Source organism: Castanea sativa, chromosome 2, assembly GCF_040712315.1.
Source record: "Castanea sativa cultivar Marrone di Chiusa Pesio chromosome 2, ASM4071231v1".
Classification (NCBI taxonomy): domain Eukaryota; kingdom Viridiplantae; phylum Streptophyta; class Magnoliopsida; order Fagales; family Fagaceae; genus Castanea; species Castanea sativa.
Window position 1 is genome coordinate 38598862 of NC_134014.1, and position 23022 is coordinate 38621883.

At 31.8% G+C, this 23022-nt stretch overlaps 1 protein-coding gene and 1 long non-coding RNA gene across 3 annotated transcripts; one reads left to right on the forward strand and one right to left on the reverse strand.

Annotated features, from left to right (window-relative positions):
- The first annotated feature begins 3344 nt into the window (after nt 1-3344).
- On the forward strand, nt 3345-11944 carry LOC142624373 (glycine-rich domain-containing protein 1-like). 2 transcript variants are annotated; one of them, XM_075797936.1, is made up of 10 exons: nt 3558-3572; nt 3703-3726; nt 4267-4434; nt 5081-5198; nt 5325-5579; nt 6178-6633; nt 7239-7777; nt 9693-9888; nt 10634-10789; nt 10884-11944. In XM_075797936.1, the coding sequence occupies exons 3-10, from the start codon at nt 4277-4279 to the stop codon at nt 11451-11453; spliced, it is 2448 nt and encodes an 815-aa protein (XP_075654051.1). In that variant the 5' UTR covers nt 3558-3572; nt 3703-3726; nt 4267-4276; the 3' UTR covers nt 11454-11944. The 2 variants fall into 2 exon arrangements, with proteins under 2 accessions (XP_075654050.1, XP_075654051.1); XM_075797935.1 differs by lacking the exons at nt 3558-3572; nt 3703-3726 and adding an exon at nt 3345-3434.
- Nucleotides 11945-21456: 9512 nt separating this feature from the next.
- LOC142624420 (uncharacterized) lies at nt 21457-22903 on the reverse strand. The gene is made up of 3 exons (XR_012842330.1): nt 22604-22903; nt 21934-22018; nt 21457-21755 (listed from the first exon to the last, which is right to left on the reverse strand). It is a non-coding gene; the product is annotated as an uncharacterized LOC142624420 (long non-coding RNA).
- Between the last annotated feature and the right edge of the window lie 119 nt (nt 22904-23022).

Below are 23022 nucleotides of genomic sequence, written 5' to 3' on the forward strand. Positions count from 1 at the left end.
CACAATAGATGAGGTTCATCTGTTGATGCAGATTATATTTTTGTTTTTTGGTCTGACTTTTCATATTTGATATTTTCAAAGAAGAGCCAGATAAATATCTGTGTCCGACTCTTCTCATCCCTTAATAAAAAAAAAAATTTTTAAAAAGGATTTATTTGGGGAGGAAAATGAAGAAGAGAGAACTATGAGGATAATGACATAAATGTACACGCAGGACCATAACTTTGAAAACTAATTCAGATTTTGAAAATTAACTTCTAATATTATATCCAGAGCCAAATAAATTTATATGCATTTTTTTGTCAGTATTACACGTGACATTAGAAGAATTAAATTTTTATCATTGTTTTAAATTTATGAATTTCTGTGGGTTTCAGCTAACTCAACTAGTAAAGTCTCTGATGGTTGAATAAGAGATTTGTAGTTCAATCCCTGCCTACACCAAAAACTAATTGGTATTTTGGTCTGATGATAAAAAACTATCATTAGGAACAGACGTCATAGATTGAAACTCTCTCTCAAATTTTTTTTTTTTTTTCTAAAAGCTATAGATAGACACTCAATTTCCGACCACGTTAAATTGTCAACTTATGAATTATGATAAGAATAACATTATTTTCAAATGAATTCATGGCTGACACTCAACTTATTATGCTCTAATTACAATTTGACATATTAATTAGTGTAAAATTGGTTGTCCCATAAACTTATTGGAAGATTATTGCGTATTCTATAGCACAAAGTTCCATATCCCAATAAGCCCCCAATTGAAACAATAGTAAGAAAAAGTATCTCCTAAAGCCACTCCATGGAAGAAGCCTATTACCAACATGTAATTACTATGTTATACTCCAAGAATGAAATAAATATAAACACTCTCTTCTTACATAATAGGGGTCTTACTAATTAAATTCATGATAAAATTTATTATTCATGTAAAAGAAATGAGTAAGCATTTACTGTAGTCTTAGAATATTCTATAATTTCCCTTACCAACATTTAGCTCCCATGCTTATAAGACTAACCAGCTTATGAGAGGTCCACTTCATAAGTTCTTATTTGTTAGGTTTATGAGAGGTCCGCTTCAGAAGATCATATTTGTTTTTAAGGAAATAGTTTTCAGTAATTTTTTTTTTATAGCTACAATTTTCAGTTTGACTACTACATAGTTTTTTTTTTTTTTTTTGTAGGAAGACTTAGCATGTATTTGATTTGAATTATTTTGTTTATTTTTTTATGTATGCTCTTTTAAAGTATTAATTTTTTTTTGAGTAAAATTGTACTTCTGTGCAGTTTCATTAAATAGGTAAATCTCCCATAAAAAAAAATGTAAATATAAATTTATGCGAACTCCATGGGTTTCATATCGCATTTTTGTTTGTAAAAAATACACACACATTTGCAACAGACCCAAACCTCAGGCCTTATTATTATTATTGACATAAAAAAAAATGATTTAACCACTTAAAATTTTAGTAAGTTTCAGACTTTCAGTTAACTTAATTTGTAAAGTTTTTTGTATAAGAGTCTTGTATTCGAATTCTACCTACTATTTGATGTTTTGATTCAATGATAAATAGCTTGTAAGTCCTACATTCAAATCTTATGGTTTCTAATAATAATAATAATAAATATGAATATAAATTTAATGAATTGAATGTAATTGCACATAGAAGTTATTTTCCTTTTAAAAAAACATAGAAGTTATTTTAAGTGATTGCATTTGAGCGTATTTCATACGTAATACATAAATGATGTGTGACACTACTCTAATCATGTCATTTAATCACAATATCTATGAATATGATAATTGAAGATATAACATGAAATTAACAAAGATTAAAAGCTAGTTAGATTAGTGCACTGAACACGTTAGGGTATAAACATATGTCCAATTTTGGACATGTGTCCGTATCCTAACATGTTTAGTGTATTAGTGCATTAGACACTATCCCAACCCATTGGAAATGAGGTTAAACTCTAAAATGCTTCTTTTTATTTAATTTTTTTATTATTTAATAAAAAAGGCATTTGGCTGCGGTAACAAGAACAAAAAGAGTATTGATTTCCATCAAGCCTTTGTAGTATTTTAGAAAATTATAGCTTTTAAGTAAAAGTTTGGTAATTTGCAATTTATGTTATATAATTCAGAGTTTCAAAGCATTATTTATTGGAATCTAGAAAACATTCAAATCACTGAAAAGTTTTTTAATTTGAATTCTATATTGCGAAATCTCTCATACTAAACTTTACTTACCAACATTTTAATTTCATATACCCTCTTTTTGAAAAAATATATTGTGGTGGATGGGGGTAAATTGTGATCAAAGGGGTACTAACTCACAAGTCACAAAAATTTATTTTTGACAAACCATTTATTGTAATTAGTTGATGATCTACATGATATGCAGCGCATAAAACATTTTGTAAAAAATTATATCATGTCCTATATATAATATTTATTACGTTTGACAATATTTGAGAAATCAACTTCAGTTATACACGTCATTAGAAAAGAGAGGATAATTAAGAATATAAACCAATTGCTCCAATGAATTGACAAATGTTTCATTATTTCTACTAATTTAAGCGTACAATTATCTTCTAATTCTTGGTAGGGTGTAATTAAATTTGCTTTTATATTTTAATGAACTTTGTTTTAATTGTTGCTAAAGTAACTCAATCTGATCTACAATTTCTTAATCTAAATAAATTGCTTTTTTATATATATAAATCTTATAAAAATAACCATAAATATTCATTTTCATACAAATAATTAGTACACCATCTATAAATAATTAACAGGTGAAAATAAATGCATTTACACTCTATTTAATTATATAGCACAAATTTAGACTACAATGTTGGTTCCACGCATGTCATTAAAAAATATTTAGGATTACTATAATTTTTAGAAATGAACATATTATTTTTTTGGTGAATTCACATATTTAATTATTTCATCCGTTTCAATTATCTTATATTTTTGTTGCACGCGTCTTATTAAATTTGTTTCTTCCTTTTGATTATTATTTTTTAATTGTTTCCAAAAAAAAAAACACAAGGAAAAATGACATATTGCACATCAAAATTATTGTAAATTTTATAAAAATAGCCATATAAATTATTTTTATATAAAAATTAGCATACCATAAAATTAACACATCAAATTAATGCATTTATCACATTAAAACATGTAAATTAATTATAAATTATTATAGATAAATAAAACCTATAGATTAATATAAATTAATAGTAACCTTTATATATAGATTATATATAATAAGTACATAAATAGATTCAGATTGGATTGTGTGAGGCTAATTTGGTCACTTAAAAAAAAATTGTACTGTACCACGGACCACTATAAATATCTGATCCAAAACCAAAACGCGCAAATATTTGACCAAAGTTCTCAAAGCAAAGAAAAGAAGGTGTTAGAAATTTAATTCTGCTTCAATTATTTGAAACTCTTACTTTTTAATTCAATAATTACGTGTTAGTTCATTTTAATATTTACGGAGATATAGGTCTGTTTGGTTACCGAGAAAATTTGACCGAAGAAACAGAGTGTAAGGTTTACTCGTCGGTGAATTTTCGTTGTTGTTTTCAATCAAGCGGAAATAATAAGACCTTTTTTCAAACCTGAATTTTTTTTCATTTTGATTCTGAATTTTTTTTGTTTTCTTTCACGTTCTTCAGTTTTCTCGGCGACCAAACAGTTGGGTAAGAGTGTTATTAACTTTCTCTTTCAAATTATATAACTTAGATGCTTTTGATGCTGATTCTTTTATATCTGGAATCGTATTTTTACATATGATTTGGATCTTGAACTTCAAGTCCCAATTTATGAGTTTGTGACTTTGTTTGCTCTTTGCAAGTACTTCTCTTTGCTTTAATTTCTCTGATCATTAGCCCTTGTTCTGTGAATGATTAATGTTTGGCCGATTGAAAATAATATAGTTGAATATGAACATTGATACCCAATTTTTAGCTAAACAAGGGTTAAGGATTTGATAGGATATATGGGATCTATTATGTATTGGGCACTTTGATTCTTATGTACAAGTAGCTGTTCCATGAATTGGTGAGCAGTGCTTCCTCCTCTCTACTAATTCATTGGTGGGATTCACCATTAAATTTCCTCTCTTTTCTATTTGGGTTTTAAGATTCAAGTTCATTATATTCCTAGTGTCATTGATCATATGAATTTTGAGTTTTAATTGTATCATGTAGTTGTTAAAAGTTGGCTTTTTGTTTGGTTAGAATTGAGAGAATGGAAGTGAAGCAAGAGTTTGAGTGGAATGAAGCACAAAAGATTGTGATAAGTGTAGACCTTGTGGCTGCAGCCAAACTGCAGCTTCAGTTCCTTGCTGCTGTTGATAGGAATCGTGACCTCTATGAAGGCCCTGCCCTTGAATGGGCCATCTATAGGTAATGCATTATAAGAAATAGATTTTTTGGATTTTGCTGGTTGGTTGCAACTAATATGACTAATGTACATCAATCTTTGAGTTTTTGGGGTTTTCTATGTTGGGGCAGTAACGGTGTAAGTTTTTGGATTGTAGGCTCTTCTCTGTTTTGGGTTTCTGGTGTTGTTAGTATTGTTATTGTTTATTTTAATTTGGTTTATTATACTTAATTTGTCAAGATAAACAGAGATAGCTTATGAGCTATAGTATGTAAAGGTTTATGCATTCCTCCTATTAAGGAGAAGAAGGATTGAATTCATGGACTAAACAGTAATTACAATTTAGAAGATTTTTTTATAATATTATGCATTGGGTAAAATGAAGTACAATTCCTTAGGTGAAGTACATTAGGTCCCCAATTAAATTCAAATACATATAACTGCAATAAATTTAATTGTCATTGCAAAAGGAAACATTGTTTTTGTTTTATTAAACAATGCAACAGTGTGTCTAAATTTAATTAGGGAACCTAATGTACTGCAATTAAGAACTTGTACTTAAGTTTTTCTTTTATGCATTTTATTCTTTCACCCTTTAATGTATGCATTTAGAGTCCTTCTACATATAACTCAAATAGAAGTTATGAATTATGACTATGCTGATTTCAGGTATAATGCTTGTTGGCTTCCCTTGCTTGCTAAGCATTCCAAGTCCCAGATTTCTGAAGGGCCTTTGGTTGTTCCTCTTGATTGTGAATGGGTTTGGCATTGTCACAGGCTTAATCCAGTAGGCTTCTGAACTTAAAACATATAAATTCAGTATCCCTTTTCTATTCTTTGCTCAATGGAGTTGGATTACTAAGCTCTTTTTTGTTTTTTTTTTCCCTGCTTTTTTTGTGGTTTTGTTATTCAGGTACAATACAAAACTGACTGCGAGAAACTTTATGGAAGAATCCTTGACAACTCTAATGTTGTGTCTTCTGTTCAAGGCAATTGTATAAGGCAAACTGAAGAAATTTGGAATAGAATGTATCCAGAAGAGCCCTACAACTTCAACATAACTCGTGCAGTGACAGAAAATATCTCTCAGATGCTTTCTGGACTGGAAAAATACACAAAATATGATCTGGTTTCAGCTGTTAAAAGGCAGAGTCCTTTCTTTTACCAGGTATGATGAAATTTTTCTATTTTCTATTTTTATTTTGTGAAGTGTAGCCAATATATTTGAGTGAATTATTCAAATTGAGGTCAGGTCTTTCTTCATAATTTCTTCAGATTCTGATTAAAAAATAAACTGAATGCTTCTTGGAATTGCTATTTCAATTGTTTAACAATATGACAGGATAATGTGATGCCTTGTATTGAAATTGTTCTTAATTATAAATCCATTTCTGGGAGGCATGATATGAAAGTAAGTCTGTATATAACTCCAAAATGTAGGTGTTACAAGTAACTTTTGTGTCTGAGACTTAATTTTAGACATGAAACCAGATAATTGGTGCTCTTAGGCTTTGTCACAAGTAGGATAAAGTGATAAGTTTTTTATAATTAATGTAAAGTTCCAGCCCTTACAATGTAAGTTAACTGGTTGGAAACACTGTATAATATTTAGGTAATCTACCATGGTTGTTCCAAAATTATAATTAATATTTTGTATATTGTTATTATCACTTCAAAGATTCATGCAGCAACTCAAACATATTACTTGATGTTTATCCTCGGGATTTTCAAAATTTAACTTATTTCCTTTCACATATTTGTGACAGGTATCCAGACCCCATATGAATGATGGTCTCTTTCTTGAAGGAGCTGTCGCTAGATATAAAGGATTTTTGCATCTAATTAAGAGCAACAGGGATAAGTCCATAAAATGCTTTTGCGTTCCCACATATGACATTGATCTTATCTGGCACACTCACCAGTTGCACCCTGTTTCTTATTGTAATGATCTCATTAAACTACTTGGAAAGGTGTTGGAGCATGATGACATGGACTCAGATAGAACTAAAGGGAAGAAGCTTGATGTTGGGTTTTCTGTAACCACCAAGCAGTGGGAAGAGGCATTTGGTACACGGTATTGGAGAGCCGGGGCTATGTACAGGGGCACTGCTCCATCTCCTGTTACAACCACTCCTTTCGTATCCGACATGACTGGCAAGGAGGTAGTTGCATCCAAGGAGTTTCAGAAAATAATTCAGTTTCCACAGCTGAAGGTTGTGGAGGTAATCTCTGATCGCCTCTTTTAGGCCATCTCCAAATTGTGGTATTTTTGTAGTATATATCAGTTGCATGCCATTAAATCAATCTCTCTCTCTCTCTCTCTCTCTCTCTCTCTCAATAAATATATCTATGTTTCCTATTTTCTTTCTATTTCTTAGCCAGTAAAAAAAATACAGCAAATGGCTTTCTACTCTTGGAGCTTAAAATGTTTCCGGATAGAAGTTAAAGTGAAGCTATATAATATTAGGTTCATAAAGTTTCTTTTTAGAGTATCCTGGGATTTTTCACTGAAAAGTTCTATAATTACATGGGGCAAGATTATTGTTATTAAATATAATTTATAAATTATTTTTAATGACTCAAAATTATGCAATAAAATTCAATTACTACTAAATTCAGTACTAGCACTTTTAATAAAAGTATGAGTTTTCAGCCGCTTGTCTAGTTGTCAATCCTAAGATTTGGTGCTAGTAATGAACTGCTTATTGCTTCTGTTTCTATCTAATGAATCTTCATGTGATAAATAAAGGTATATGCAGCTGAGCTACCATTATTGAAACAACTCTAACGTTTCCTATTTTATTTTCTTCCTAATTCCTTTTTCCAGGTCCTTTTGGAGTTTGTTGGAGTTAAGAACTTACCAGAGGGTCATAAAGGAAGTCTGTCTGTCTCATTTTGTAAGATACAGCCTGATTCACTCTTTAATGCTAAGCGGAAACTGAGTATTTTGTCAGAGTCTGGAGAGAAACAGGTTGCTTCTTTTCAATGTGAACCGACAGGAGAGCTTCTGTTTGAACTCATATCCCATTCAACTTCCAACTTACCCATAACAAGGGCTCCCAAAATATTGGGTTCTGCTTCACTCTCTCTTCAAGACTTTCTGGAACCAGTCTCTAAACTTTCAGTGGAAAAATGGTTGGAGTTGGTGCCAAGTTCTAGCAATGTGATCACGAAACCAATCTGCCTTCGTGTTTCTGTCTCTTTCACTGTTCCGTCTCCAGCACCATGTGTGTTTCAAATGACTTGTTCTCGACCATTTTCAAAAAATTCTTGTTTTTTCCCTCTTCCTGGAAAGGTTCAGCATGCCAAGAGATTGACACGTGTCACTGATGAAACTGGTACAGAAGTCATAAGCCTCCAAATGAGGTACATTTTTTTCTTTCACAACTTCTGCTAGATAAGACTTAATGCTACCTGCCAACTCTTTGTATGTGGTCATTATATATGTCTTTTTGTGTATACAGGTGTGTGGCAGATGGCATATGTTTGCATGACTATACTGCTTATGACTTATGAGCACATTCATGCTTGTATGTTAATCACATTAGTGACCTTGTAATCTATACTGTTAATGTAGGGATGTTACTGTTTCTTGGTAGGTTGAGAGCATGTCCAGCAGTCATGAATCATTGCCTATGCAAACTTGGATTGGTGATTATCATCATTTTTTCACTTCTTCAGAATAAAAACCCTTGAGCAAGAACACACACAGACATATATCTCAAACCCATAATGTTGGGCATTCTATCTCCATTTTTTTAATTCATGTGAGTGGAGGTTGAGGCTAGAATATATCATTCTATTTCCCAATATATAGATCATTTCCTGAACCAGACAAGTCAGAGTTGCAACCATACAATCTGTATTATATGGTTGATTGAAATTGAAGATATGGACCATTTATTTTTGTATAAACTTCTGATTGTAATCATACAATTTTCAAGGTTGAAGCATGCTCATGTATAAAAGTTGTTTATGCCAGCATTGGTTCATTAACCCCATTTAAAATAAGTTGCTTCCAAAGAAACCTTTTGATTACCAATCATACCATCTCATATCTTATGCAAGAGCATAGTGTCAGCTTACATGTTGGCAATGTGAAGGAAAACTGTCAGTCAGTTTAGGTTTCCATCTTTTTCATTGTTATTAATATTTGGTCAAAATTATTTTTCTTACTTGTCAGCAACGTGGAAGACAATTAACAGTCAGTTTGTGCATCCAAGTATCTTTTTATTGTCATTAATATCGGGTCAGATTTATTTATAGGATCTTGTTGGTAATATATAGCTAGTAATCTATAACTTAGGAGTTGTCTATTGAGTCATTGACTATCTAGTAAATTGTGTTTGCTTCGGACATTGTCTTGCATTTATTGTAAGCATTGATTACTCATACATTGTATTTACCTATAAATATCTATGAGAAATGTAAAGAAGATAGAGTGTGTTAAATTACCAATTGTCCCAAAAGCTTAAGTTATTAGGAAATGGTGAATTTAATTATTTAACCATAATTCTAATTACCCCCCCCCCCCTCTCTCACGTGCGGACCTAAACTTCCCCTTAACAAGTGAGAACCCAACATGTGGTATTTTAAACATTTTAAATAGGAGGTAGAGTATAGGCAAGGATCAAATTAATGATCTCCTGCTTTGATATCATGTTAAATTACCCGATTGTCCCAAAAGCTTAAGCTATTAAGAAATGGTAAATTTAATCACTTAACCTTAATTCTAATAGAGTGTTTTTAATTCAGAAAAATGTTCTCAAGTGTGTCTTGCTTTGGTGTTGAGTGATTCCTTCTGTCAGTGAAGTGCGTGGCTTGTTTGCATTGAGTGTTATCCACAATTAGTAGCATTAAGTAGTATGAGCTACCCCTGGTTGAGTGGCATCATGAGACTATCATTTTTTCCCTTAGTTGAATCTTTTGGATTAAACCCTCCCCTTGGGTCTCAACCTGCATCAGTATCCAAAATTAGATCCATGAAAGTGAGAAATTAAGCTTGTGTAGAGATTTTTAGTAGTTGCAGTTATGAAAGGAACATGTAATCTAGATTGACTTACTCAAAACTAGGTTCTACATTTTCTCGACTTACTAATGTATTTTGTGTAAAGTCTGTAGACTGCTGTAATTTTCTATAATAATTAAGTGACCCTTCCAAGTTGAGGCAATAATCATTAGAATTTTTTTAAAATATTATATAATTCACTGGTGGTTTTAGATGCTATAAAATATTTTGAAGCTGTGAATAATGATCATGCTGGTTTGAAATGCACTTCAGGGACTCAAAGGACAAGGTGAAGGAAAACTGCATTCCAAGGAAGGAAGTGATTGGTATTACGACTTCTGGTGAAACGCTCACTCTTGCAGAGGCTGCTGGGACTGGGTGGTCATTAATGGATTCTCAGTGGTCCCTTTGTCTTCAAAAGAAATCCAGTTTAGATGGTTATCTCTTTGAGCTCATGGGCAGTAGAATGGTATGCATAATCTCTGGTTCCTAATTATCTCTCATTTAGATCGCTTAGGACTTCACACAAACATGTTCCTTTCAGTAGAATGGCTTTTGAAATGGTCAGAAATTATGAATAAGAGTCGTCTTGACTTTCTGATTGTCAGTCAGTTTTATCAGTATATTAATATATTTTTGTGGAAACTATGAAATGGAACACATTGGGTGATAGACTACTGCTTGCTTTAGCTAATGTGACACCCTACTCCATCTGTTTGATAATTCAGTTTCAAAATGCATTTTTTCAAAGTTCAAATAAACTTCACTTTTTTCTAAGTGCAACACTTTTAAATTTCAATTTTTTCTTAGTACAGCTTTTTCAAACAAACTCCATGTTCAAAAATGATGGTGCCAAAAACTGGACATTTGTGAAATTATGTGAATTAGGGCAATATGTTAAACTGACATTTGTGACATTATGTGAAAATTAGGGCAATATATTAACCTGGAACTTTTTTCTTGAACTTACACTTATGTTTGCAGGAAAATTACCCTTTTCTTTTAGTGTTCTAATGTTTGTATATTACAAGTTTCTTTGGTGATGCATTTGCAATATTCGCTAGATGTATATGTTTGCAATACACTTTTGTCTCTGAGTTATTGTACCCTAATGTATGGCATTTATCAAGTTATATATACATAATTGCCTGCAGGGTAAGTATTGAAGTGCCTCCTCTGAAGTTTTGTCTGTTGAATTTATATTATTGCTACAGGTAAAATTTTTCCCAGGAAGAAAGCTGGAGTATGAACCCAAACATTGTGAGAAGCATAGAAGTGAACAGGACTTTATGACAGCGGTTGAATTCTCTAAGGAAGATCCATATGGCAAAGCAGTGGCATTGCTTGACTTGAAATCTGGATTTTTGAGGGTAAAAAGCTGCCAACTATCTTCTTTCTTTTTGCTTTTTTGTTTTTTGACAAAAGAGTGTCTGAAATTCAAGATCTTTTTTTTTTATTAAATAGGTAAAGGAAGACTGGATGTTGGTGCCTGGAATTACATCCGCATTTATACTTACTGATATATTTAAGAAGGGAGGATATCATGGATTAACTGTGAATTGCAAAAATTTGGAGATGCATGGTGAAACCGAAGTAGATGAAGTCCATGAGGGCAAAAAAGCCAAACTGACCATTTCTGTAGCAAGTGAAGTAGAGTTGAATGTAGATGTGGCTGAAGGAAATGCTGCAATACCTGAAAAAGTTGGCTTGTCCAGTGGAGGTTGTGGTGGAGCGTGTGGTAGTGGGTGTGGCAGCGGGTGTGGTGGTGGATGTGGGAACATGATGAAGAGTGGTGGATGTGGTGGGTGTGGCAGTGGCTGTGGTGGTTGCGGTGGGGGGTGTGGAAATTTGATAAAGAGTGGTGGATGTGGTGGGTGTGGTTCTGGTGGTTGTGGCGGCTGTGGAAACATGGTGAAGAGTGGTGGCTGTGGTGGTTGTGGCAGTAATCCTACAAATGAAAATAAAGCTTGTAATTCATGCACGGATGATTACCCAAAGGAAACAACCATCTATGTCAATGAGGCAGTAGCTTGATGCTTATGAGCATGATGGAAGATTCAAGAACTTCAAGCTAATTTAAGTTCTTATTTATTTGTCATAGTTTCTTTATGTACAGGGGGTTGCATCAAGAACAGTCGTGGAGTTGTGTTCTTAATAGTGTGTCTGGTCAGTACATGTATCTTCAAATCATCAAATTATTTGGTTTGGAGCATCACCGCGGTGCTCCTTTGGTGTAATATATGTGTGAAATATTTACTCGTACAAAATAAAGTATGGAAGATTCAAGAACTTCAAGCTAATTTAAGTTCTTATTTATGTGTCATAGTTTCTTTATGTACAGGGGTTGCATCAAGAACTGTCGTGGAGTTGTTCTTAATAGTGTGTCTGGTCGATACATGTATCATCAAATTATTTGGTTTGGAGCATCACCGCAGAACTCCTTTGGTGTAATATATCTGTGTGAAATATTTACTCATACAAATTAAATAATGGAGTTTACTGTATGTTGATTGCATTACAGTCAATTCCGATTGTAATACTGAAATATACTCGTACTGTATTATAAGCTTTGTGCTGAACCGAGTTTATAAGATAATAGTCTTTAGTCTACCGTAATATCTAGGGAAGAATTAATCCAAAAAAAAAATTTTATATATATATATATATATATAGGGGAGAAAAGCGAGGAAGAGCGTGGAGAGAAAATGGAAGACTGAACAAGCTTTACTATTTTTGGGTACAAATCCAATAAAAAGATAAGAGTTTTTTTTTTTTTTTTTGAGAATGATATTAAGTGAATTTATAATCAATGGCTACAACTAATTTTGTGTCCAAACTTTGTCTTTAAGATTGTGATCATCAACCTTAAATTTTTTTTTTTAAATTCAAAAATGGCTTAATAATACTTGTGGAGGCTAACTCATTTGATCACACATGCTTGAGTGCCTAACAACTTTTAAGGCCCAGACCTAAATTAAGGACTTGGGTTTGGTTAAGTTAAACCACTAAGATGGATTAAAGTTGGTTTTCAAGCTTATAATTTGGTGTCATTTCCTTTCTCTAACCTAGCCTTGAGTTAGTAGTGCATTCTCGGGCCAAGTCTATGATGGGCCCATACTAGACAACACTCATTCTTAGCCAGTCACATGGCGAGCATTAGTGGTATTCAAATGTCGAGTTGATTTTGTGACACTCACACTAGTATGACCTTTTTTTTTAATGTACAAAAATAAGGTACAAAAAAAGAAAGGATTTTAAAATACTTTCTAATCTCTTTCTTTCGTATTTTTTTTAGGACAAATAAAAGAATAATGAAACATTTGAAAATAATTTTTGAATAATACATAAACTCTTAGGCTATAGTTTGGTTATTAATAATAAGAATAATATACTTGTCCAACAATTTCACAAAAGAAGAAAAGAAAAGGCACATACTTGTTATACATAAAACATGAATAAAGTTAATTCACCAATAAAAATAATTATGAATTTGGATTAGTTTTTGGTTGGAAGCTTATTTACTTGGGAATAGCTAGTTAAAGTATAATTGTACTTAAATAATTGAGATTTTAAAATTTTGTGCATAAACAAATAAGCTTAAAAGTAAGAGATTTATATTTGAGAAATGCACAAATTTTCATCAACAATGTAGAAAATCTAATCTAATTTTAGTATATATACATTAGGGGTGTGCATGGATCGGGTTGAGGGGATTTTTTGACCCAACCCACCATGGTAAATCAAAAAAAATTCAACCCAACTCAACCTATCACATAAGTCCAACCCAACCCAACCCACATGGGTCGGGTTGAACCCATGGGTTGGACAAATTTTATCATCATCATCATCATCATCATCATCATCATCATTATTATTATTATTATTATTATTATTATTATTATTATTAAATTGAGTAGAAAAAAATATAAATATAAATATATTTTAAAAACTTAAAGATTACTATCAGTGTAACTCCTTAAAGGTAAACAACACTAATGACTAAACAACAATAGTAATTCACTCAGGTTTGTGTGAACTAATTGGCTTTTATATAAGATAGGAAAAGCTAATTATTTTAAAAATTTTATTAATTATATAATATATTTTAAATATATATATATATTAAATATATGGGTGGATCGAGTTGAGTTTGGTGGGTTTGAAATTTTATGACCCAAACCCAACCTAATCTGCTATCAAAAAAATTTTTGTAACCCAACCCAACCCAACCCACCAGGCCTAAAAACTGACTCAACCCGGCGGGTTGGATCGGTTTTGGCGGGTTGGCTGCATACCCCTAATATTCTTTGAAAATGAGCCAATAGAAAAATAAAATTTATAATTTATAATGGATGCTTGGTGAGTAGGTCAAGTCCGGGTTCAACTTGGTTGAGTTAGGTTAATTTCAATAATAGGTAAAGACGAGATAAACTAAAACAGGTTGTTATTCCTATTGATGTCTTTTTTTTTCTTTTTCTTTTTTGTAATTTAATGAGTGCAAATCCAATTTCATCAAGTTTATTTACACATTCCTATCACAAAATTTTGAGCCCATATAAAGCTTGAATTGAATAAAGCTCAAGTTAATGGTGCTATTACATGGAACAATTACTTTTTAACAATTGAGGTTGAAAGTTAAAAAAATTTCTTTTAATTTTAGACCTTGGATAAGAAATTCTTTAAAACCTTTTTTGCTATTTACTTTTTTAATTTTTCTCTCTTACATGCATGATGCCTAGAGTATATATTTATGTGATGAGAAGGGATTGAGAACAAGTGATGGCTGAAATTGAAAGTTGAAAAAAACAACTTCCCGTCTAAGTGAAACAAAATAAAAATAATTATAATAGAAGTTTGGGTAAATTCCAAACAACTACCCTAAAATTTAGGCTAATACCAAACACATCCAAGGCAATTAAAGAGTAACTATTTTAGTCCTTAAACACAAACCGCGTTACAAGCCGTTTGTTCACTTCACCTAAAACAAAATCTGCACAGCTTTTTTTTTTTTTTTTTTAATTTCCAAGACTGCATGTTCAGAAAGGATACCCCACACTCATCTGTTCCTGCTAGCCTAAATGTATTTTGCAAATGCAAATGCTTTCTAGTTTTAGTTCATTTTAGTCCAGCAAGGGACCCATTTGTTGATGATAAATAAATGCAATTTTATTCCAAACAAACTCAAGTGAAATGCAAATGGTCTAGCAAATCACGTGTGATGAATTAGTTGGATATATACAAGATTCTGAAGGTCTATATAAAGCAAACTTCTATTTCATGGTATTACATATGTGTATGAGAGATTTAAGGAGATATGATGTTTTCCTTTGATGAGGATGTTGTGAACAAGTGCATTGTATTTCCTTGATAGCGGTAATCTATGAGAGGATTCTTCAATCAAGTTCTTAGTTGAACCTAATTTCTTTTAAGTGTTTATCATTTAATTTCCATAAAGATAAAATTCTTTACATTCCAAAAACTATAATTTAGAGAAGAAAAAAAATCCAAGATTACATATCAAAAAGTCGAAATTACCCAAGCAAAAGAGCCAAGTTGCTAAAAGTGCAACCTACAAAAGAAACCAAAACAAAAACTAGATCAATTATTTTTCAAGTAATTGATACTTCTTCCATCACAAGAATTTTAGCTATATTTTGATATCAAAAATTAATTTGTACCTCTTTTAGATTAAAATTTGAATAGAAGTCCTCTTTCTCTTCGCTCAGTCTGAAATTTTTTTTGAGTGAAAGTCTAAATTCTAACTCTCATGAAGACTGAAGAGAGCCATTAAACCAATCATGACTTGGGTTACTTTCTTTTGGTTTATATTAAGAGCTCTTGCTGCTTTTGGGAAGAGCAAAAAAAGGATGTAAACCTGTTGGAGAGTTGGACTAATATGTGATGATTTTGGGCTTGCAGGAACAAATGACTGTGGGGTACCTTTCTGAACATGCAGCCTTGAAAATGATAAAAAAATAAAATAAAAGGCTGTGCAGATTTTGTTATATGTGGAGTGAACAACCGGCTTGTTTATGTTTGAGGACCAAAATGGTTGCCTTTTAGTTGTTTGAGCCAGGATTTCAACTTAGGGCAAGATTAAATGACATTTCGATACTCGTTATTATGACCATGTTTCTTTATAAACTCAATTAACTACATATATGTGTATTTCATATTATTAAAATAAAGAAAACAAAAATAATCAAATTATAGTAAATAAAAAAAAATCTAAATACATAATGTTGAAATTAAAATAAATTGAGAAAATAAATTAATGTAGGAGTGTTAGGAATATAATAATATACCTATAAAGTTGTATTAATGTTTCAGTGCCTTGCATTCTTTAAAAAAAAAATTGTAGAATTAAGCATATGTTTCTCTATTTGTTTAAGAAAATTAAGATTTATAGAAAGAGTATGAAACTGTGAAAAAATTAGAATAAAATATGAGTCATGTCAAGGATACAATAAAAATTTATAGCAATTTCACAACATTCCTCAACTTAGCACATCATCTCATACATGTGGGTCATTAAAAAAAATTTAAATCATATATTGTGATTTACATCCTAAATAGAACGAACACAAAGTAGATTTTTTTAATGCTCTACACACAAAAAGAAGGTGATTTCAATTTTTTCATCATTGACCTTTTTTATATCTAAAAAATACTACTAGTCTGTAATTTGTAGTTTGTATTATATATTGTGACCCTGTGAGAAGCAAAGAAATTCTATAATAGTAAATTTAACTATTTAAATGGCCCACTAGGAAAGGACAAAAACTAGTATGGTGATTGTTTTTTTCTCTTATAGTAACATGCTTTTTATTATGTGTAGGGGCAATTTAGGCTTTCTAACATCAAACTTTATTATTATACTATTATATAAAAATTTTAGGGCAGGTCGGGGCAGCTGCCCCCTCTCGCCCCCCTTGGCTCCGCCCCTGGACTTTGATATTAAACCAAACCTCATGATAGTTATATGAAATTTACCCTAGACGTTTAAAAGTCAAAGCTGTTAAAAAAAAAATGTTAGGATAGGAAAATTCCGTAATTGTACTAAGTGTAGTACCCTAGTCACTAGCATGACACGCTCCATGTCACCATAAATCCATTCAAATTTCAACGGATAACTTATACTATAATGCCCCCTCCAAAAAAAAAAAGCGAAAACTATATTTTCGTTTCTACATTTTCACGCGATTCTCACTTTGGTCCCTATCTTTTATTTTCACCACTTTTAGTTCTTAAAATAAAAAACCGTTCCATTTTAGTCCTTAGCTTTCCTCACTTAACAGAAATATCCTACATGACAAACGGAGAATACTATTTACACAATAAATACTAACATTGCTAATAAAATAATAATAAAAATGCAGCGCCAACCTCCCATTTTAAAAAAGAAAATTAATTTATCAATTTTTACAAAATAAAAAAAAAACTTAAAATCCAGATTTAAACATAAGAACACACGCCTAGATTTTCTAACATTTTCTTGCCCTTTCTTGTCAACCAAACTCAAAAACACAAACACAAACACAAACTGATTTCCAGCAAGAACAAAAACGCAAACACAAACCCAACAACAAATCTTACTTGTCAACCAATCACAAAAACAACAAACACAAACTCAACAACTAATTTTTCTTGTCAACCAAACACAAAAACAACAAATACAAACCCAAACATCAGTAAGAATACAAACACAAACCCAGCAATCCATCTTCAGAAAATCCAAAAAACCCAAATCCGACCCCACCCATCACCAAAACTAGCTGACCACCATGCCACTACCTTTCTCTATTCACAACCACCAACAACCTGCAATTAAACCCATCTCCAGTAAACCTAAAAGATTCAAAATTCCCACAAGAAAAATAAACCAAAAAATACATCAATCATCAAATCTCAAAAATTCCAAAACCAAACCAGAAAATTCAACCCAGCAACAACCCATTTCGCTTACCTCTAAATCAAAACGAAGAGCTATTTGTGAAGGACTCGACAGAGAGGAAATCAAAGAGAGCAGAATCGAAGAGTGGCAACAGCATGGTCGACGTGGTGGAGCCTCCTTGCTCTGTTGTGAAAACATTGGCCACCACCACCACTATCTCTCTCTCTAATTTCTCAGATCAAAACAAAGAGTTGTGTGTTGTGTGTGTGTTCATGGGTATGGGTTGGATATTCATGTGCTTTTAGAAATGGGTTTCTCAGTTTAATCATGGGTTTGTGATTATGTATGGATCTGGGTTTTTTTTTTAATTTTTTGCTGAACCCCATGGCCAAGACCCATGGCCACACCCATGACCCATCAGTTGCTGATATTTGAACATAAACACAAGATCACAAATTCATAATTTGAAAAGAAACAAGCACCAAAAGAGAGAAAGAGAAGGTCATGGATCTGAAAAGAAAGAAGAAAAACAAAGATACAAACACAAATAGAGCAAGTAATGGATCTGGAAAGAACGAAGAAAAAGAAGTATAAAATGAGAGTTGGCCATGGCTGGGATCGCTCAATGAGAGTGAGAGAGATTTAAAGAATTTACGAGAGAGAGAGAGAGAGAGAGAGAGAGAGAGAGAGAGAGAGAGAGAGAGAGAGAGAGAGGGAATGTTGTGTTCTTTTGGATCAGAAGGAACAGTAATGGAAAAATGGAAACAAGACAAGTCGATGCCGTTCTTTCAGTTTTGTAGTTTCTTTCGGATGTGTTCTTAAATCTGGTTTTTTGGGCTGTGTTCTTGTTGTTCTTGTTCAAGACGCATTTTGATCTCAATTAATGTAATTTTTTGTTTTTAATTTTTTTATTTAATTAAAATTAATAAATTAATTTTTTTAATTTAGATGCTGACGTGGCATTTTTTAATGCTAAAATAAAATTTATTATTATTATTTTAATAGTTTCGTTTGCCACGTAGGTCAGTGTCGTTAGGACACTGACGGAAATGACTAAAATGAAAGGCGTCTTTTTAAACAGGGACTAAAGGTGGTGAAATAAAAGATAAAGACTAAAGTGAAAATCGCGTAAAAATGTACGGACAAAATTTTGACTTTCACCCAAAACTTATACTATAAGGGTTCGGCTCCCCAATCCCCTCCTGTATTGATTCTTGAAGTCTCCCGTTCTCTCACATTTTAAAACTGGTGAAGGACACGTGGCAAAAATAAAATCCAAAGGTTACAAAGATGCCACACCAAAAACAACTTTTTTCTCACCTAAGAAGTCTGACCGACCACCCTCTTTCTCTTTCTCCCCAACAAGCCTTTTCTCTCTTCTCCATCACCATCGTTGCCTGAGCATTAGGGGCAGAACTATAGTAGGGCAGAGGGGGGCCATAGGCCACCCCCCCCCACCCCCCCCAACCCCATTTAAAAAAAATTGGTATACAAAAAATTAAGGTTTGCCCTCAAATATTTCTATATATATATATATATAAAAATATATATATATATTTGTCTCACTTCCTCTAAAATATTTAGATATTGACCTACAAGAAAAGAAAGAAAGAAATAAATAAATTCATGCCCTTTTAACTACAAAAACAAAATAAATAAATAAATATGGACTAAACAAAAATCGTGCACAAAATAAAAAAAACTTATTTTGTATATTATACTTTGTTGATATGTTTTATAATATGAAATGTTTAAGTAATACTTATTTTGTATGTAGTAATTTGTTGAATATGAAATAGATACTAGTTTTTATTTTCATAATTTTTTTTTTTAGTTTTAAGCTTTGATCTCCGGGTATGAATCGTAGTTCCGTCCATGTTGAGCATCATTATCATAGGCACCGAAATCAAAGCTTGCCAGAGAAAGAAGGGTAAACCAAGCAAGCTATTATACTGTGAGAGGGAGGTCAGTGTGCGGTATGCCATTGTTGTCTAAGCACACCACTCAAGTCATTGTCCAACATGCCAAGAATGATAAAAATTCCCCAAGCACAGACTCACATCTTGTCCATTTTGGGTTATTTTTTTAATGATCTATTCTTTTTGATCAAAACGTTTCTTATTTGTAGAAATTTTGTATTTTGTAAAAACTTTTGAATTGTTCTTTTCAATTAGATGTTAATAATGTTATGGCTGATTTTGTGGTAACATTGGCCGTCGGTATTAGTTTATGGAAAATGTTAACAAGTACCGTGCCGTTGGTTAAGATTAAAAAATATAATATATATATTAAAAATATTGTCAAAAAAGATTTAAAAAATTAAAAAAATTGTTAGAAAAATAAAAAGCTAGAAAGTAAATTAATACTTAAAAAATTACAAATTATTATTGTTAACGAGCACTTTACAATATCCCTTAACCCAACTCTTATTTTATATATATTAAAAAGATCTTTTACTCTTTTTAATTTCCTAATCATTGTATTGGTTTACCCTTCTTCTATGGCAAGCTCTGATTTCGGTGCCTATGATAGTGATGCTCAGGCTGCGATGGTGATGGAGAAGAGAGGAGAGAAAGAGAGAGAGAAAGAGGGTGGTCAGTCAGACTTCTTACTTAGGTGAGAAAAAAGTTGTTGTGGGCGTGTCATCTTTGTAACCTTTGGATTTTATTTTATCACGTGTCCTCCATCAGTTTTAAAATGGGAGAGAACGGGAGACCTCAAGGCTGGAGGAGGGGAGCCGGGCCCATACTGTAATGGAGCTAACCTCACTAATTATTGGGCAAATTTCAAATTATTTTGGATAAAGTCCCAAGTACCTGTACCTTCTGCCACCATTTCTACGAGGTGGACCCCATGTTTTTAAAAAAAACCTACTGGTCAGTCTCTTGCAATAATTTCTAGTTCTCGGGTTTGCAGCCTAAATCTACCATGGTCACCTTTCTCGTCTTTCTATAAAACTTGTTTTTTCTTTACTTTCTTATGGTTTTTAATCTACTGTAAGTGTTACTCAATTCATTAATGCTTAATTTTTTGCTCATATTTTGCAAATTTATTATATTAAGCCTTTAAACCTTAATCTTTTTATCTTTTGAGTTTAAGATCCAAAAACTGCTTTTACAATAATAATTATAGAAAAAAATAGATCTTATAAAAATTATATTTCATAATATAAATTAAAATATTAATAATATATTATATAAACGTTCTTATTTGGACCCAAAAAAAGTTTTAACTAATTTTCATTTGGAGTAAAAGGAACAGGGCATCATATAAAATACTATTGATTCACTATTCAAATTCATTTAATTTTTTAATTTTATATTAAAAATTCAGACTTACACTAACAAAAAAGACATTTTGTTTGTATAGATCAAATAAGTTAATACTATCAAAATAAATCAACTTGTCTTGACGCAAAAAATAAATTGGGTAATTGGAGATTACAGATAATTAACACTGAGCTTATTAGTCATGCCAATATTGATGTTTCCAACCATTTTGACACAAATCCAATTACATTAAAATTAATTACTTCACAAGTATTAAGTGATTGTAAAGTATGATAAAAAAGACTGAAATTTAAGCCTTTAAAAAGAAATTTTATGTATATATACGCTTAAATTAAGTTAGAATAAAATTTCTATTTTGTATTAAAAAAAACTAATAAAAAATTCGAGTCAAATACTTGTGTTGTGTTCCTTACCACAAATCATAGTGGATGCTTGCAACTTAAGGTTGCACGCGGAGAAAATACAAATTCTTTTATTATTTAGCTTAATTTTATAACTATTTATAAATCCGTTGCACTTTTTACTTTTTATTATAATCCATGGATAACTATACTATTTATTTCCTCAACTTTTAGTACATTTTTTAAAACCTCTTTTATTTATTTATTTATTTTTTCCAAGCACATATGCACTAAAGGCACAGTATAAACAGTAACTTTTGTCTCAGCTGAAACGTGTGAAAAAAAAAAAAAAACTGAAACGCGTCCCTCCCAAAACGCGTCTCTAACTTTTGTTAGTCAAACCTATTGATTATGAAAGTTTGTTACTACTAGCGATTCACGAGATCTGTGCGAATCATAATTGGAGTCGTTCCCTCATCCACAACCCCAAAAAATAAAAAATAAAAAGAAGGTTTGAAAAAATAGCAACCCAACAATCCAGATAAAAGTTAAAATTGATGAATACAGTCTGAGAAGTAAGAACTACACCACAAATTAAGACAAAGATAGACAAGAACTATAACTAAAAAGTAAAAACATAGGCACGCACGGTGATTCAATAAGAACAGGCCCAAGCATTACACTACAATTATATTTATAGGAGGTGAAATTATTCTTGGTTGAGATCATAGGAGATGATTAGCAGATAAAGAGAATGGAAGGGTCGCAGCAACACTCGTCAATAAGGCAACAGCAACATAAAGCCGCTAGACTGTAACAAAGCATTTAACCAAACCCCATCAGACATAATAAAGAATGGACCTTTTGTCACATAAAAATGATTATGTAAGATTATATACTTTCTAAGAGAGAGAAAGAGAGAAATATATATATAATTCAGACACATGAATTAATGGATAGAGTAGAGACATATATATGTATATATTTACCATCCCTCAAGAAAACCAGTACCCCTCCTAGGTGGTGGAGCTGCATATTGTGGCGGTGCCATCACTGGGGGTCCTTGATAATAACCTGGGATGGATTGGGAATTAAGATTATTAACTCATTAACCCCACTAATTATGGGGGCAAATAAATATATATATATATATATATATATATATATATATATATAATTCATTAAAAGAGAAAAGGTAAAGGCATGCACTGGTTTTATTATATTCCAAGAAGCAAAAATTAAAAACCCAAAAGTGCAGAATTTATTTTTCAAAACTAAAATCAGATTATTATACAAAAGACCATCTTAGATTATGAGCATATTGTGTCAAAAGAAATATATATATATATAGTTTCAAAGAAAATTAAAGACAGTCCCTATTGCAAATCCCAAAAACTAAACAAAACAAAAAAAAAAATAGAAAACTGGTGATTATGCTAAGGTAAACTTTACCAACCAAATATATTTTCTCTCTCTTATGAATCAGATAGTGTTTCAAGTTCCAAGCCAAAATAAAAGTAAGTATAATCCCAGAGTAAAAGAACGAAAACAGAAAATAAGTAAATACTAATAAACAAATTAAAGAAGGTGGTAGAAACTTGTTAAAAAAAAAAGTTGAAAAGATTAACTAGGAGTTAAGGAAAAGACTAAAGAGCATACCTTGAGCAGGGTAGGGATATGCGTACTTAGGGTCGCTCATCTCTGCTTGGTTAACAATAACACAGATACAAAGACCAAGCCTTCTACTCTGAAAAACAGGCCCAACTAAAGAGAAAACGAAACTGGGAGTTTTCTGGAGGAGAGAGAGTCTTGATTTGGCTCTGCTTATGGTCTTTATTATTATTTTATACTCCTATACTGTTGTAGTATATGAGTGCGATTCTGTTACTCAAGTGAGGTATTATGCGGTGAATTGAAAATAAGATAATTAGACAAGTGTTCTGGAATCTCCTCCGAGTTAATATTACGTGGTAATTAATTGATAAAATTATATACGTGTACGTTTAGTTAGTTAAAACCGATTTGGGTTTGTTCTTCTGTGTATTGAACTTAATGGGATTTTTTTATTATAATTTAGA

Bases quoted from the DNA above. Each gene is read 5' to 3' on its own strand.
- LOC142624373 (XM_075797935.1), top strand. From the start codon at position 4,277: ATGGAAGTGAAGCAAGAGTTTGAGTGGAATGAAGCACAAAAGATTGTG. The intron at 5,199-5,324 runs GTAGGCTTCTGA...TTTGTTATTCAG, and splicing joins ATTGTCACAGGCTTAATCCA to GTACAATACAAAACTGACTG. The intron at 10,790-10,883 runs GTAAAAAGCTGC...TTTATTAAATAG, and splicing joins TGAAATCTGGATTTTTGAGG to GTAAAGGAAGACTGGATGTT.